Genomic DNA, 18,193 nt, shown 5'->3' with positions numbered 1-18,193 from the left:
TAAAGAAAGCACACACATGAACACATTATGTACAAAGATAAAGCTAATGAACACAGCAAAATAAATGCAAACTATGTGCCTGTAAAAACACACACAAGCACACAAATATTCTCAGAGCTGTAAACCGTCTGAGCTCTGTATGAAGTAAGATTAATTAAAGAGCTAAAAAGACAAAACAAGTTTGCTGCTGGAGGGTGATTTTCCACAACCTGGCAACCCAAATGTTATTCTTATTAATGTCATATAAATGATCTACAAAGCATTTTTAGATTATTCATCTAATCAATTAATGTTTATAAATCCCGTATAAAGAGTGGATAATAAAAAGTGGTACCCATTCATGTATAATAGAGTTTGTGTCTCAGATATAATAAACTTAAGTGCTACTTAAAATCACCTGCTTTTATGATAAAATATCACGTAAAATAGTGTGTTATGTTGCCGCAGAAAGGCACGAAATTTATACTCAAGTATGTAGATAATAATGTATGTATGCAGTCTTTCTATATTAAAAAAGCAGCCACCTTTGTCAAAATAAACTAAAATATGCAGTAAGTAAGAAAATAATATAAATATAATTAAAACATGTATATCAAAACACACACACACACACACACACACACACACACACACACACACACACACACACACACACACACACACACACACACACACACAAATAGAGAACTGCCAACAACTGTCAGGCATTTTTGTGTGGGCTGTAAAACTTTCTTTGTTCACCTTTTTACCGGATGAAGTGAATTTTATTTTGAAGTTATTTATCATTTCCATTGAAGCAGCTGCAACCTAAAAACATAAAAAAACACTTGTCCCCAAAGATCTTTCAGCACTCAGAGGCATTTCTGAATAACAGCAAGAGTCAGACATTTGTTTTGTTGTAGAACATAAAGCTTTGGGAATTCACATGACAAGCTCAAGCTCCACCCACCCGGTGCTCTTTTACAAGGAAATCGAGCGTACGTGACTTTATCTGTATATAAACTCTTTCTAGTTTGCACACAGCCCACAAGTTTGACTGCACATATTTACTGGAAGGACCTCCAGTAAATTGTCTCAGACATCATAAACATTCATCCTCAAAGGTAGGCACTTCCTCTGTGTTTATTTACGTAGACTGAACCATGAGACAGCTGAAAAACCTAATAGTCATACTGATAGAATATTTGTGTTGTGGTGTAATTGTCATTGATTTTAGTGAAATATTGTAATAGCATAAAAACACGGCGAAGAAGGTCAGTTGCTTTCCACAGATACTGACATTTAGCTTCTGTTTTGGTTTGTTAAATCGGAGTGAGATATGAACGACGTTGGTGGTGAATTAATCATTTCTTATTAACCTTCGCGAGTATAAAGCCAATATGACAAACCAGTACCTCAGTCCTCTCTATACCAGCGCTACCTGCAGGCAGTGAATCACAGGTGATAGTATGAAGGACTAAGTTACCTGCGCAGAGAGCAGCTGCGCGCACACGCTGTATAGTACCACAAACAGGTTGTGATAAGGAAAAAAGAAAAACTATGAAATCGGGAGATAAACAAGTGCTGGCGGATATGTTATTTATGTACTGATACAGCATGACTACAGGGAATAAAGGGCATATGGAGACGTCGCAACGTTTTGTTTTTCTCTGAACGGATCAGCAAAATCACCCGATCAAAAAAAGAAAAAATAGCATTTAACACATAATAATGCATCATCAATAGTATATTATTGTTAATATTGTCATATTCAGTCAGTGGTCTTGCTCTCCTCTCCTCTTTTCACCTTTTAACGTTTCCATCAGGCCAAAAGAGTATTTTTTAATGCCAAAAATAGCGCCAAATACCCATTCATTCGGAAATCAATAGTAATTGGTTGTAATTATAATTAGAAAATTATTTTTGTGACATTAATGTGAAATTTTCTTGAGTGTGAGTGTGAAATCCGTCTTTTATTTTAATTTTTGATCAATGTCTATGATGTACAGTATTGTCATTCTTGATCACGGCAGAATTACGTCTTTATATGTCCTTGTTAATTGTTGCACAGGTGCAAAGATGAACCACTGTGGTCTGCTAACTGCCAAGAAGGAACCAGGTACAGAGCTGTTAGAAAACACCAACACAGAAATATATGATTTCCAAGAAAACCTTGTTTTGTACTCATGTAAGCTTCAAATGTTGGCTGTAAAGGCTTTCAGATACATAATGGTTTCCTGCACAAACTGATTTTAACTATCAGCTTGGATAACAAGAAAGTACAACTGTTGTGTAGCTAAAAATGTAACAATTCAGTACAGAAAATGACATTAATTACAATCAGAAATCATATCTTCACCCACAGAAAAGACAACAGTTGTCACACAGTGTTTGTGTTGTTTCTCTCTGTTTCTCATCAGTTCCTCTGAAGAGCATTGAAGTGGAGCTGGAGGTGAGGGACCATGTGGCTACACTGGTCTCCACTCTGCTCTATGAGAACAAGGAGGACAAACCACTGGAGGCTGTTTTTGTCTTCCCTCTGCCTGGAGATGCTGCTGTCTGTCATTTCAGTGCTAAGATTGGACAAACACAGATTGTAGCTGAGGTGAAGGAGAAACAGAAGGTGAGCTGGACAGTAAAGACATACTCACTATAATGAATCTGAAAAGACAGTAAACACACCAACCATTACTCACATGTGTCATCTGTACTGCAGGCTCATGAGGAGTATGATGATGCATTGAGCTCCGGTCAGCAGGCCTTCCTATTGGAGGAGAGTGATCAGAGCCCAGATATATTCTCTCTGAGTGTGGGCAGTCTGCCTCCAGGAGAGAGCGCCTCCATCAGGCTGGAGTACATCACTGAGCTGGCTGTGCAGGCTGATGACGGGCTGAGGTTTTGTCTGCCTGCTGTGCTCAACCCTCGCTACCAACCTCAGGGTAGGAAAACCAGCCAACACTTTCTGCTTAGTGCACACCACACCTGACCACAAATGTGTTTGTTAGTTTACTTCCTGGTAAAGCCCATATGTTGAATATTTTAAATCCTGCATCAGGGGGTGCATCCCAAGTCTCTTAAATTGCATCCACGTTTCCATCACTTGCGTCTTAGTCCCTCCAACCGTGGATGCATGGAGAGACGCAAGGAAACCAAGCAAGGAGAGAGGAAACAAGGACATTGTTTTTAGAGACATGAGACGTGCTTTCCTCTGAAGTGCCATGTGAAGTGATGTTTCTGAATGGATGGATCAGCTGGATCAGCTGCCAGTTGACTTTAACAGCTGTAGAAACTTCTGATGGAGTTTGTGTCTACACACATGTGCACTTTGCTGACACTAATAAAGGTGCACAGTTATTACTGCCAGAGCAGCTGTTTCCTCTCTGCAGCCTGTTACATGTTTAACAAACACCTAAATAAAAACCTGCATTCTGCATTTATACCGTGTCCTTCTCAGACGGATAGGAACCATTGATAATCCTGATAGTGAATTCATTATTCAATTACCCAGAATATGATCAGGGTGTCCTTTGAACACTGGAAAATATGTATTTGGCCAAATGTTTCAAGGACAATGGAAATTATGTAACTCATATCAAACCCGACGCTCAGGAATTTTCAGCCTCACATGTGACTGAATGGAAATGACGATAAATGATGTAAAATATAAATGTGTTTACTGTTATGTTATGGATAAAATTAAAGTCAGGAAGAGTCTGTCTGTCAACAAGAAACAGTTTAATGGAGGAAACAGCTCATGAAAAGAAAAATCTTTCTAATAAATGAAGAAAGTTGTTTATGGTTCTTTTGTTGATCAGGCTGATGATTAACAGATTTTTAACTATATGATGAATCAGAAAACAAATAGAATATAAAACTTTGGAGTGATACACTCAAATTTAATCTGTAATCTGTCTCCAATTCAATATGAAACTGCAGTGATGTATCAGATCAGTCAGATCAGCTGCAGCGTCCAATCAATAACTGATATCCAATAAGGGGGCGTGTCGGCAGGTAAAAGACTTCTGTGAAGGCTGCTCTCGTGTTTCCTTGTGCCTCAGAGACTCTACCTGACCAACTCCTCGATCCTCGCTCCTTTGCAAAAGAAAAGAAATAAGAGACTTGGGACACTTGTCAAAATGGCGCAACAGGAACAACTTCCAGTTCAGGCGAGGAGCGAGGAAAGATCAAATAAGAGACTTGAGATGTACCCATAGATCCATGGTTTACTGGTGAGCAGTGTTCTTCTTCTTATTTACTATTAGCACCACCAATGGTCGATCTAAAAAATAGTATGAAACAATCAACAAGAATATGTAACGTTTCGTGCGTGTTTCCTCCTATAATATATTTCCTAAAATGGCGACCCAGTTGTAAAAACATTGCTTCATAGCACAAGTGGCCAAAAACCCCACAGCCTTTGACACAAACATTTTGTGCAATTATTTTTAAAATTTTAAAGGGTTAGCGTTAAACAAATCAAGATATTCCTTGATTTTCTTGCCTTAGGACAGAGCCAGCTTAGCTCTTTCCCCCTATTTCCAGTCTTTATGCTAAGCTAAGCTAACCAGCTGCATATTTACCATACAGACATGATATTCTCATCTAATTCTTGGTATAAGACAGCAAATAATTTCACAAAATATCAAACTATTCCTTTAAAGTCACCACACAAACACTTGCATCCCCTGTATTTAAATATTGTAGAAACAGAAAATGAGATGACATGGTTTAACAAACAGCAAGACCAAGTATTGGAGCCACTCGCTCACCTTCACCAGTTAGCAAACCGTTAGCACTGCATAATCAGAAGTCCCATTTGAAGCTGCCAGTTTCACACACCCTCCCAGGTCAAAAAAAAGACAGCAGGTGGCTCCCAGAGGTACTGGTGGCTAGCAAGCCCTCTAAGAAGTTATGTTTGCTTTAAAAACAGTGTTACCAAAGCTGGTTGCACATGGTTTGGAGTGGTTTACACATTTCTACAGCACACGCTGTGAAAAAATAACATTATCTTGCATATGTGTTCTAGTGTATTGCAAAGGTTCTTTAACCTTTTAAAAGATCTCTTGGCACTCAGAAGTGAAATTTGTGTCCCGTAGGCCCAGCCACCATAATAGCTACATATATTTAAACTATCAATAAAGGCCGAATTATTCATGAAAACTCTATGAATTATAATGCTCCTACACACACGACAAACACAAGTAACTCTTCTTTAGAATAAAAAGAATACAGACACAGATTTCTGGAACAAACACATCTTCTGAATGAAGATATGGTCAGTTAGAAAGAGTACCTGTTATATACAGTATGTGGTTGATGTGACAGACATCCGTCAGTGGGAGAATTGGGTCATTTGGATCTGGAAGCTGCAGCAAACTCAGTTTGAAGAAGAATCAATGCTGAAAGAAACTAGGTTGCCTTACCGCAGGTGAACAGGAAACACACACTAACCGCATCTACAGGCTTATAACTTTGCATTACAAACTGGAACATGGGCAAATACTTGTCCATAATAACAGTGATCAATAAGGAAGGTAAAGATGTTACAGAATGCTCCTAATGCAGACCAATATCATTACCGAACACTGTTCAAAGAATAATAACTTCAATTATAGTTAACAGATTAAAGGACATTGTACCTGATATAATAGATAATGATCAGTTTGGTTTCATACTCGGTAGGCTGTTGTCAGATAATATTAGACAGACTTTAAATATAATAGATTATGCACGGAACAATGACACAAATCTCTTATTACTAACATTAGACACATAGAAAGCCTTCGACTGGGTGTTGTGGCCATTTATGTTTGATATTGTAAGTAGTTCTGGTTTCCATGAAAGGTTTAGGATGTGGCTTCAAGGAATGTATAAAAATTCACTGTCTAGAGTAAAGGTTAATGGCACACTGACCGGAAGATTTTCAATCCATAAAGGGACAAGACAAGGAGACCCTCTTTCACCAATTAAATTCGTAATTTGCATAGAGGCACTTGCAGAAAGTATAAGGAAAAATAATAACATTAAAGGCGTAAGTATAAAAGAAGAACAACATAAATTGGCATTATATGCAGATGATGTGATCATTTATTTAACAGACCCAGATGAATCTTTAGCAAATGTAATGGAAACAATCTCAGAATGCAGCAAGCACTCTAGATATTAATTGAAATTGTATTTAAAGAAAATTAAATATCTTAGAATCCATCTGACAGGAGACATAAAGACCCTGTATATGTAGATAACTATCAAGTTTTGGAAAATAGGATAAATTGAGACAAGACTTCAACAGATGGAAAATGGTACCAGAGTCAGTACTGAGTAGAGTTGAAATCGTGAAAATGATGATTCTTCCACAGTTCTTGTTTTTATTTCAAACCTTACCAATACCCATTCCACACAGTAGTTTTAATAGATGGAATACAATGCTTTCAAATTATATATGGAATTATAAAAGGAGAAGGAAAAAACTCAGTTTGCTAACCCAAACTGATGAAAAGGGTGGGCTTAGCTTTACAGATTTAAGGATCTATTTTTATGCTACTCAAGTAGCATTAATTTCTTTAAATATTTACAAATAAGGAGATATCTCATGAATCAGCAGAGAGAAGAACAGAGTCAGATAATGCATGGGTTACTGGAATTCATAAACAAAAATAGAAACAGTGAAAAAAGTAAAATCTCAAAATGTACAAAATCCTACAGGAAGCAAAGGTAAATGTGGACAACACCAAAGAAAAATGTGAAGCGGAACTGGTAACAACAATTTCGGAAGAAAATTGGAAAGAAGCATGTAAAAGAATTTTTAAGACAACACAGTCAAAATATTAGAAAGCATGTGCTTGGAAAATTAATATGAGGCTTTTCGTAACACCCAAAATTATATCAAAACAGTATATGGCATATGGTTACAACCATCCGATATTAGGTACCATCCCATTATAAATAGAGAGGAAGGGAGATACATATCTGTATACAATAATTCACATAGCCACATTAAAACAAATCACACGGCTTGGCTGGACGTTAAACTACCATCTATTAGCACCTGGAAACTAACAGTCGAAGGGATTAAAGAAATGGAAAGAATCACTTATAAGTTGAAAAACACAGAAGAGGAATTTATAAACTGGGTCATGGAAATAGATGGAGTGGAACAGTAAAAGTAAGAGTACTGCAGAACACTGAATGAGGAGATGGTCAGGTAGAAAGAGTACCTGTTATACACAGTATGTGGTTGATGTGACAGACATCAGTGGGAAAATTGGGTCATTTGGATCTAGAGGCTGCAGCACACTCAGCTTGAAGTAGAATCAGCACTGAAAGAAACTAGGTTGCCTTACCGCAGGTGAAGAGGAAACACTAACCTCACCTGCAGCTGGCTTCCAGTAAGCACTGTGGTTTACCAGAGTAGTCCTCCCTCAGACTGTTCCTTCTACAACCACACACATAGCTGGTTTTACATGCATTGGACAATGTCTACGTTTACATTTACATTGTAACATTTAAATGAGACAACTTTGGAGTTACGGAAAGGTCAAAGGCCAAAGTTTCAATTAAGGAAGTTCAACTGAACCTGCAAGGATTAGAAAACTAATCATACTTGACATCTCACTTGTTAAACAGCATTAAACTGTGTTCAGACTGACAGCATGATTGTTCTCCTCACTGGCGGCCAAGTGTGGGAGGTGTTTCGTTTTCTGTCTTACTACCCTAACAAGGTAGTGTTGTGTCAAATTCAGTTTTACCATCAATTTGATTTTTATCTTTTCCTTTGTCATTGGTTTGTCATTCGCCCTTGAGCTGCCCTCCCAGGTCTGGCTCCAGGGGTGGATGCAAGAGACTGAAATGAGACCTTGTTGGGTGGCTAACACTAGTCCCCATAGAGAGGGTGAGGAGCTCAGACATCTGGAAAGACTGCAGTTTGAATTCAGTGTTTGAGTTAGTTCAGGCATGCGATTAGGATACCTCACTTGCGCACTTGCAATTGGGAGGAAACCCATGGTGTAGACACAGAGTATGCTGGACTATGTAACCCATCTAATCTGAGAATGCCTCAGAACCCTTCAAGAGGAACTGAGGATCACATGGTGCTTGGGCTTCTTTGCTTAACTTTCCACCACTGTGTCACTGTGTTTTGAGAACAGTAGGTCACAGTGGCTGCTGATAAGCAGCAGAAAAGTGATGAGTATTCCTTCAGAGTACCTAGTAGTTTTTTTAGTAGTATATTTTTACTTAAAGCAGAATATTTAGGTTGAGGAATTGTTTCCCCTATTTTCCTGATCACCCAGAACCTCAGCTGGATTGAAGGTTTTCAGCTACATAAGTGGTTTTAGTGTCTTTGATCACAACATTTTAAACCTGTTTCATGTTGTTCACAGGTAGTGAAGGTGGCAGCGTCCAGGTGACATCTGTTCCAGCCTCTCTGGTGCCCTACAGTCTGTCTTTCTCTGCCCGGGTGTTTTCTCCTCGTCCAATCTCTAAAGTAGAGTCCAAGTGCTCCCTGGACCCTCTCCAGTACCTCAACACAGAGCAAACTCAGGCCACGGTATGTAGAGTGCTAATGTGTCTGCTGTGTGTGATTGTTCCTCATTACTGAGAACAAGACATCAGTCTATTTATATTTATGAGTGTGTTTTGTGAACTGCAGGTCAAGTTGGCTGCAGGACACAAGTTTGACAGGGATGTTGAACTGTTGATTTATTACAAAGACGCCCACCAGCCCACTGCTGTGGTGGAGGCAGGACAGGCCTCTGCCAAGCCTGGTGAGTGACAATTAGAGAAGTTGTTACTCTGTAAATAAAAAGTTAATTATCCTCATCCTCAAACTGATGACTTACATGTGTTTTAATAAATGATAAAAAGCAGATTTGTGGTTCTTTCTTGTGTTTCAGGCACTCTGATGGGTGATCCAGTGGTGATGTTGAGCCTGTACCCTGAGTTCCCCCAGGCTGTGATGTCTTCAGTCGCCTCATGTGGAGAGTTTGTGTTCTTGATTGATCGATCTGGAAGTATGGATTGTCGTATGGGTAACAGCAACAAGCAAGACACTCGCATTGGCAGTGCCAGGGTATTCATTATGTGTTAACTTTGTCATAAAATCATTCATAGTGTTCCTCTCACACAGTGGCCTTAACTATCTTTTCTCTCTTCCTCCAAGGATACTCTACTGCTCCTGCTGAAGAGTTTACCAATGGGCTGCTACTTCAACATCTACAGTTTTGGGTCCAGTTATCAACACATCTTCCCGTAAATCACTGCCTCATTTCACCCAGTCCACAAAAATGTGTTTCAGTCTTTGATATCACTGTTTGCACATGTGTGTCTGTATGTCAGTGCTGTCAGTAGACAGATCTTTGATATTGGGTGATTCAGCAAAACCCCAAATTATGTTTAATCTCCAATTTTTTAACATTCACTCTCAACAGGGCCCTAAGTTGCTAGCCAGACTCTTCTCTTCTGTATTTCCCCGGTAGTGGAACGAGTTACCAAACTCCATTCGATCCGCAGAGTCCCTCTCGATCTTTAAGAAAAAGCTGAAGAACGAGCTCTTTCACAAACACCTCCACACATGATGGACTGAAAACTATTATTATCCACTTCTATGCACTTTATTGCCTCTATGCACTGCCTGTAGGCACCTACATCCTATCAGACCTGAACTTAGCTTCATGACACTTACTCATGTTGTTCTCCTCCTGAATAGATCCTTGCTTGTGTTGTATTAATTCTCATGTGTACGTCGCGTTGGATAAAAAGTGTCTTCCAAATGAAATTGTAACATTGTAACATTTCAAATCAATTATTCCTAAAAGTTTAGGGAAAGATTACAGTTATGCTATAAAAAAAGACTGGATATGAATTTCAAATTGAATTGTGGAAGTTGGTAGCACTACACAACCATCTTACCTCCCCCATTTGTGTGTTTCTGATGGCAGTAAGAGTGTGGAGTACAGTGAGAAGACCATGGAAGAAGCTCTGAAGAAAGTTGAGGAGATGGGCGCTAATCTGGGAGGAACAGAGATCCTAAAACCCCTCAAACACATTTACAGCCAGCCCTGCATTCCCAGTCAACCAAGACAAGTAACACACACACACACACACACACACACACACACACACACACACACATACACACACACACACACACACACACATACATTATGCAAAAACTTAAGGGTCAATTTTGTGACACAACTATGATATTATGATTTTCCTGATCTTCAAATTTGCTTTGCTTGTTTGTTTGGTATTTATGTGTCTTGTCCCGCACTAACACTGTAAAGGTGGGAGGAGCAACACAAACAGAATTAACTGTGAGGTTAATTCAAATGAGGTAGTGCAGGGAACTTACTTGGACGTTGTGTGTTGAATAGATATCTCAAAACCACGTCTGTTTAATTCTGTTGTCACCTGTTAATTTAGTACATATAAAAGTAAGTGTCGACAACAGAAAGCCAAATTCTTGATGGAAATACACAACATTTATGGAATAATACTAAAAAAAATGTGAACAGACAATTAATATAACATGCTCGTACTAGTACCTATTCATCCACTCATTTTCCGTCGCTTCTCTGGGTCTCAATGGCCTGGACCACATGGGCAAAAATAGCATGTGTGCTTAGAAACAAGTCTTGCACTGTAACCCAAATGTTTTTCTGTTCACTGTGCTTGTTCCATCAAAATAAAGCCCTTACAATGTCCCAATCACCTTTTTACCCCGGATCCACAACAAAGTCTTTAATTAGTAGTATCTGCCACTCAGTCTGATCCATTGTTTTAAATTTAATTTTTGTTTACTTATTCCCACATAATACAGCATACAGTGCATATTTAACCATCAGTAAGTCTAAATTGTTAAGTCTACATTGAAGTGAGTAAGTTGGGACATGTGACAGCTGAATAGCTCTGCATTAAGAGATTAAACTTACATCACAGCTCTTCCCTGTGTATAGTCTGGTGTAGTTTGTACAGTTTCCTGATGATGTCTGTGGACAGAGAGATGTTAGTGTGGATCTGTTGTGGCAAGAAGGTTTGGACAGGATTTGGACAGCTACAGGTGTGATACATCTGGAAAATGTCGCTGAAGCAGATGTGACAGTTCAGCTGTTTTCATTTCACTCACTGACGCTTGCTGACATTTTTTATTAAAACTGCTGCTTGTTTCTGTTATTTACTCGCTGAAAATTCACTGGTTCCAGTGTTTTAATGGAGCACATGAAGTGTTTGACTGCTGGTGTAGTCAGAGTAAGCAAGCAAAGAATAGGAAATAAATGAGGGATAACATATCCTATACAATCTATAAACAATTGCTTGATTGATCTACTCAATAGTTCCTAATTTTCTGTCCTTCCCATGTACAAATCAGTTTATTAGAGGCTCATACATAACACATCTTTGTTGTTCCATATACATCACTGTTATATCTACTTGTGTTAACAGCAACCTGACACTGCTCTCAATATTTTGTGGATGACTCATAGCACATGTTACATGTTTCATAGTGTGATGATATTTAACTAACAGTGATATGTAAACACTCCGTCCCAGCTGTTTGTCTTTACTGACGGTGAGGTGGGGAACACCAAAGAAGTTATAAATCTGGTGAGGGACAACTCAGGCTCCCACAGGTGAAAGCACAATAACACAAAATACAAAAATACAACAATCACCCACACAATTCCTAGAATATGTCCAATGTCTGAATTCTGTGTGTTAAAAACAAAAGTACTTCATTGCAGGTGTTTCTCTTTTGGGATCGGGGAAGGAGCCAGCTCTGCTCTTATCAATGGGTTGGCCAAGGAAGGAGGAGGTCACGCTCAGTTCATCACAGGAACTGACAGGATGCAACCAAAAGTAAGACATGACCATTTATTATTAAAAAATGTGTCTAGACAAAAGACATAATTAAAAATAAATAATGAATAAACATTTTTTATTCTTCAGGTGATGCAGTCGCTGCGATTTGCTCTGCAGCCAGCTGTAGTGGACATCTCAGTCACATGGGATTTACCAAAGGCAGTGTCTGTCACTGTCCTCTCACCACCCATCACAACAATTTTCCAGGGTCAAAGGTCACTGGTTTATGCTCAGCTCACTGGACAGGTAGGAGCAGCACCATGTCATAGTGAAATACCTCTCTGGTCTGATTTTTTTGCTCTTAAAAACATAAATAAAAGTGTTAAAGTGTAAAGTGTAAACTATGTAGCATCTTCTGTGAGATAAGAAGATTGGTTTCTATCACTGTAATGCTCTCTCAGAGTCCAGAGGTAGCAGAGGGCTGTGTGACGGTGAAGTACAGCCTGGCAGGTCATCCATCCCAGAACCAGCTTCACTTCAGTCTCAAACCTGCAGAGGACACTGGGTAAAATAGAGTTTAGTGGTCAGACAGCAAAAGTATCATAAATTAGATACTGACTTTACAATACTGAGTTTATAATGGTTATTTGTATAAAGTGAGATGGTTTTGTATAAAAATAATTTCATAGACTAATGCTGCATCATTAATAGCCTTCTATTGATATAAATTTAAGTAAATTTACATTTATATTTAACTCAGTTTTCTAGTTCAGAAAGAGAAAAAGAGACCAAGTACTTGAAATAGAGAGACAGACAAACTGTGTGTGTGTGTGTTGGTATTACACATGTGGTGGGGACATAAATCTATTTACACATTCATGCTGTGGGGCCTCACCTAAAGACTGGCTTTAAAGTCAAGGTAAGATTAGGGTTCTGGTTTCAGGTCCCCTGAAGTGATGGAAACACGACTGTGTGTGCATGTGTGTGTATGCGTGCCTGTGCGTGTGTGTGTTACATTTTCCAACATGTTAGTGGGTATTTAGAAAGAAAAATTGTATTAATGATGTTTATTATTTTGCCTCTAATTTCCATATTTTGAAAAGTTGTTAAATGTCCTGACTGGACATAGATCACTATTTTGCATTCATACAAATAAAAAGTTAACTCCTGTCTCTTGTCTGCAGACTAACAGTCCACAGGTTGGGTGCTGGGACTCTGATTCGCTCCCTTGAGATGGAAGAGAGAGAGCGCAGAGGACAGCAAGATGGACGAGTGAAGCAGAAGGTGGTGGAGCTCAGTGTCCAATCAGGAGTGAGCAGTTCCTTCACCGCCTTCATTGCTGTCAATAAAAGTGACCGCAAGGCGATTCAAGGACCTCTGTTGCGCAGAAATGTTCCAGCACCCAGTGAGTGTTTCTAAGAACTAATAAAAACACTGATGATAGTGTAGAGAAGCACAGTGGTATAATGCTTTAACAGTATGGAAATCATCATTCTTCATTCACAAATCTACTAATCACTCTTATTATATTATGAGATAAAAGCATTTCATCTGCGCTCACAGTGAATTTGTGTGTGATCATCTGTTCACATACCTGTGTGTGTTTGTAATAAGTTGCACTTTTTCTCATTTTCAATATTTGAACATTTTGAATATTTTATGTAATACTTTTAACTACTTCAGTCATTGCAATAAACTCAAAAACCAGTATTTTATTAGCTGATACTTTTTTGTGAAGTAATTGTCATGTAATATTTTCTTGACCTCATATTTTGTATATTTTTTTTCATCTTAAGTGATGATGATGGGTTGTTGTGTGCCGGGGTATCCTAGGCTTTATGGTGCTCCATCCATGGCAGATTGTAAGTAAAATGCTGAATTTGAACACACATTTGTGTATTTCTATGAATACAGTATGTAAATAGAAACACAGAGTAAAATATAAAATCATTTTTGTGGTAGAAATGCTCTTTAATTTCTTGCAGCTTTTACTGTGAACTACTGTATGTAGGAGTTGTATTGCCTCTGGTAGACTTTAGCAGTCTTGGGTATAGGAAACATATGCAGTTGTTTAGGACAACAAGATAGTATAGAGAAACACAATGATGTAATCACTAATCTACTAATCACTCTCATTATATTATGAGATAAAAGTATTTCCTCTGTTATCACAGTGTGTTTGTGTGTAATTACCTGTTCACATACCTGTCTGTGTTTGTAATAAGTTGCACTTTTGAATATTTGAACATCTTGCGTAATACTACTACTTGTTGTGAGTCATTGCAATAAACTCAGAAACCAGTATTTTATTAGTTGATTTTTTTCATATAAAATTTTCTTGACCTCATATTCTTTTCTTTTCCTTCTTAAAGCCATGTTGATGGGGAACAGGCCACCGAGTTTGGCTAATCCTTTAGCCATGACAAGTGGTAAGTAAAATGCTGAATGGGATAAACACACATCTGTGTATTTCTACGAAAACAGTATATAGATAGAAACACGGAGTAAATATAAAATAATTTTTTGTTGCAGAAGTGCTCTTTAATTTCTTGCAGCTTTTACTGTGAACTACTGTATGTAGGAGTTGTATTGCCTCTGGTAGACTTTAGCAGTTCTGAGTATAGGCAACATATGCAGTTGCCAAGGGCAACAAGATAGTATAGAGAAGCAAAATGGTGTAATCACAAATCTATTAATCACTCTCATTATATTATGAGATAAAAGTATTTCCTCTGTTATCACAGTGTATTTGTGTGTAATTACCTGTTCACATACCTGTCTGTGTTTGTAATAAGTTGCACTTTTGAATATTTGAACATCTTGAATATCTTGCATAAGACTTTTAACTACTTGTTGTGAATCATTGCAATAAACTCAGAAACCAGTATTTTATTAGTTGATATTTTTTTGTTTTTCTTGACCTCATATCCATTTTTTTCTTCTTAAAGTCATGATGGGGAGGGCCGTGCCACAGAGTTTGTCTACGCAGAGTTATGATTTTGGTGTCCCAGTCATGGGAAGTCGTAAGTAAAAAGCTGAATGGGATAAACACACATCTGTGTATTTCTACAAAAACAGTATATAGATAGAAACACGGAGTAAATGTAAAATAATTTTTTGTGTCAGAAATGCTCTTTAATTTCGTGCAGCTTTTACTGTGAACTACTGTATGTAGGAGTTGTATTGCCTCTGGTAGACTTTAGCAGTTCTGAGTATAGGCAACATATGCAGTTGCCAAGGGCAACGAGATAGTATAGAGAAGCAAAATGGTGTAATCACATATCTATTAATCACTCTTATTATACTATGAGATAAAAGTATTTCCTCTGTTATCACAGTGTATTTGTGTGTAATTACCTGTTCACATACCTGTCTGTGTTTGTAATAAGTTGTACTTTTGCATATTTGAACATCTTGAATATCTTGCATAAGACTTTTAACTACATGTTGTGAATCATTGCAATAAACTCAGAAACCAGTATTTTATTAGTTGATATTTTTTTGTTTTTCTTGACCTCATATCCATTTTTTTCTTCTTAAAGGCAAGATGGGGAGGGCCGTGCCACAGAGTTTGTCTATGCAGAGTTATGATTTTGCTGCTCCAGTCATGGGAAGTCGTAAGTAAAAAGCTGAATGGGATAAACACACATCTGTGTATTTCTATGAGTACAGTATATAATAGAAACACAGAGTATAATATAAAATACATTTTTGTGTCAGAAATGCTCTTTAATTTTTTGCAGCTTTTACTGTGAACTACTGTATGTAGGAGTTGTATTACCTCTGGTAGGCTTTAGCAGTCCTGGGTATAGGCAACATATGCAGTTGCTTAGGGCAACAAGACAGTATAGAGAAGCACAATGGTGTAAAGAAAAAAATATGGGGGGGAAATGATAGCCTGTTGTATGTTTCAGAGTCCAGTACAGTTCCTATATTCATTTATATCAAAGGCTATATTACAGCCATCTGAATTAAAAAACTTAAATTAAGAAAAAACACTTGATCTGAATATTTAATGCTTCAAATTTAACCATCTACATTCTGAATCACCTTTTTCACCTTGTGATAAAATCTAGACTGGAGCTGGATCACTGTATTGCTGCTTATAGCGATAATCTTAAGTGTATTTGTACAACTCAGTTATGTATTTTACCAGTCAAGCCAGCATGATATTTTATTCAATGAACAAATTGGAAAAGTAGAAACCAAACACAAATATGTCTTAACTTTGATGACCCTCTACTTTTCCTCTTAGTTTGCCAGTTAAACATCTGTTGTTTGTTTTTTATCAAAATAATGTAGCAATCATTGAATTTCCAAGAACAGACGTTCATGGTCCCCAAAGGATGAATTCTAATGACTTTGATTTTGTTTTCAGTTCTGCAGGGCTCATGCCCCTTTGATAACAGTTTTGAAGCCGCCATGCCCAAGCAGCCTCGCAGAGACCCTTTGCTGCAGTTGGTGTCCCTCCAGAAGGCGTCTGGTTGCTGGTTGCTTGAACCAGCTCTGGCTGCTGCACTGGGAAAAACCAGCGAGGAGGTGGAAAACCCCAAACCTTCAGCGGTGAGTCGTTGAAGAAAATAATAAAGGAACTTATTCTAAAACAGATTTAATTAATCACTTTATATAAAAAAAATGTTAAACACACCATTAAAAAAAACTTAAAAAGAGAGACCAAAACAAAAATCAGGGCTATACAGTATGTATAATAATAAAAAGACATGCTGAGAAATTAGTCTGCAGCAGAATTCGAGACCATAATTTAGAGTCATTCCTAGGTGTGATAAACAGTGTGATCGTGGTCAAACTGCAATAACACCAGAACAAATCTTAGAAGCTGTGTTCTGTATGAAGATAAGTGAGACACAATGATGTTGTGGCTGCTCAGTAATAATCAAAGAAATGCAACCAGATTGAGAGATTGTGTATGGTGCCCTCTTGTGGTGTTTTTAAACCACCTGTTAATGAAAGGTGTTGACCATATCTGAGAGTAAATCACATGTACTGTACATATTTGAGTGTGCTCTTATTTTATTTAGTATATAATATTGTTACCGCTGTTTTAAGAACTGTGCAGTCACATTTTCATTTGAAATGCTTTGCTGTCTTTGTTTTCCTTGATTTTGTTTCTTTCTGTTGTCTTTTATTCTTTCATTTGCTGATAAAGGTGAACAAGGAAGTGTGGGCCACTATTCTGGCTCTGATCTGGCTTCATGGTTTTAAGTCAGATGTTCAGGATGAATGGGAGCTTCTGGCTATGAAGGCTGCATCATGGCTCTGTGCTCAGAAAGGTAATCATCATAATAATAAGTGCTGATCTGATGTTTTTAACTGTGTGTACTGGTTATAATCAGCTGCTACATTCAGTCTAATGATGGCTTCTTCTGTGTTTTTTTTCAGCACCATGTGTGACAGAGTGTGTGGAAGCTGGAAATGCACTGCTGGGTTGCAAGGTGCAGAAAGATTCACTGGGGATTTGAGGTTTTTGTTAAACTGGCTTTTCCTTCCAGATTGGTACATAGGAGCAGATTTACTCCATCCTGCATTTACTTCATCAACATTGAATGTTACTACTTTGCACTTTCTACCTGTATGATATCTTGTGCCTTAGTATATTTGCACTGTGCTTCATCCATCCAGGATCAGCCATGTAACAAGACAGAATTGTTTTTCTGTGTCAGTGCTTTAATGTTGCTTTGTATCAGAAATGGTTTCTTGTTCCAGAAAATTAAAGTTGAATCTTTGGACCTGAAACTTCTTTGTGCATTTAAGCTCAAACAAGACAACAACACATTTCTCCATGCAGCGTCCCATAAAACTGTGAGAAATCATTGTTGGCACATACATAAGGGATACATGCACTTTACTGGATACTGAATGTACTGAATGTACTCTACACTAAGTCTCATAGATTTATTACAGTGCATTTCTGTTGAAACCAGACCTCAGCCTTTCAGCATGAAGTTGTTGTATACACCTGATCCTGTTGGTCTAATGAGAAGAAGATCTTTGCATTAGACCAGTAGGATCAGCTGCATACAACAAAGACAGAAAGAAAAGATAAATCAAAAGAGAAAAGAGATTGAAATAATATTAAAATATATTAAGAAAATAATGAAAAAGTTCTGTACACACACACACGCAAAAGGTTTGACTGGTACTCTTTTAATTGTGAGAGAGCTGTGAAGCTGATGCACTGCAAGTGTTTAACATTTGTTACAATTCTACCCACAGGGGGCGCTACTGTAATATTATAACATTAAATTTCTACTATTGTTGTCTTTAATAAAATGAAACTTGGTACACAAGTTCTCCATAAGAAAGTGCACGACATATTGAAGCATGGCACCAATAACTCCACCTTGTATCCATTAATGAAACACCACCATACTACTTATTAACTGCCACAGTG

General features: G+C 37.8%; 1 protein-coding gene across 2 annotated transcripts; it reads left to right on the top strand.

The window, feature by feature from the left end:
- Positions 1–835: 835 nt before the first annotated feature.
- LOC122983606 (von Willebrand factor A domain-containing protein 5A-like) lies at positions 836–17,574 on the top strand. 2 transcript variants are annotated; one of them, XM_044353540.1, is made up of 21 exons: positions 836–1,103; positions 2,051–2,098; positions 2,400–2,602; positions 2,696–2,918; positions 8,361–8,527; positions 8,630–8,744; positions 8,874–9,049; positions 9,140–9,228; positions 9,918–10,062; positions 11,533–11,612; positions 11,724–11,838; positions 11,929–12,087; positions 12,243–12,346; positions 12,966–13,186; positions 13,578–13,643; positions 14,154–14,210; positions 14,730–14,804; positions 15,324–15,398; positions 16,160–16,344; positions 16,949–17,072; positions 17,182–17,574. In XM_044353540.1, exons 2-21 carry the CDS (start codon positions 2,059–2,061, stop codon positions 17,259–17,261), a joined length of 2,499 nt encoding a protein of 832 aa, XP_044209475.1. In that variant the 5' UTR covers positions 836–1,103; positions 2,051–2,058; the 3' UTR covers positions 17,262–17,574. The 2 variants fall into 2 exon arrangements, with proteins under 2 accessions (XP_044209475.1, XP_044209474.1); XM_044353539.1 differs by lacking the exon at positions 836–1,103 and having other exon boundaries at positions 1,819–2,098.
- The last annotated feature ends 619 nt before the right edge of the window (positions 17,575–18,193 follow it).

Source organism: Thunnus albacares, chromosome 6, assembly GCF_914725855.1.
Source record: "Thunnus albacares chromosome 6, fThuAlb1.1, whole genome shotgun sequence".
Taxonomy (NCBI): Eukaryota; Metazoa; Chordata; class Actinopteri; order Scombriformes; family Scombridae; genus Thunnus; species Thunnus albacares.
The sequence above is the reverse complement of the archived record's forward strand: the minus strand, read 5'-3'. Positions and strand labels throughout refer to the sequence as shown.

What these genes read in the sequence shown, in the direction of transcription:
- LOC122983606 (XM_044353539.1), top strand. Translation starts at nt 1,972, where the DNA reads ATGTCTATGATGTACAGTATTGTCATTCTTGATCACGGCAGAATTACG. An exon ending in TTCCCAGTCAACCAAGACAA is followed by an intron (nt 10,063 to 11,532) that starts GTAACACACACA and finishes ACTCCGTCCCAG; the next exon opens with CTGTTTGTCTTTACTGACGG. An exon ending in TGTCCCAGTCATGGGAAGTC is followed by an intron (nt 14,805 to 15,323) that starts GTAAGTAAAAAG and finishes TTCTTCTTAAAG; the next exon opens with GCAAGATGGGGAGGGCCGTG.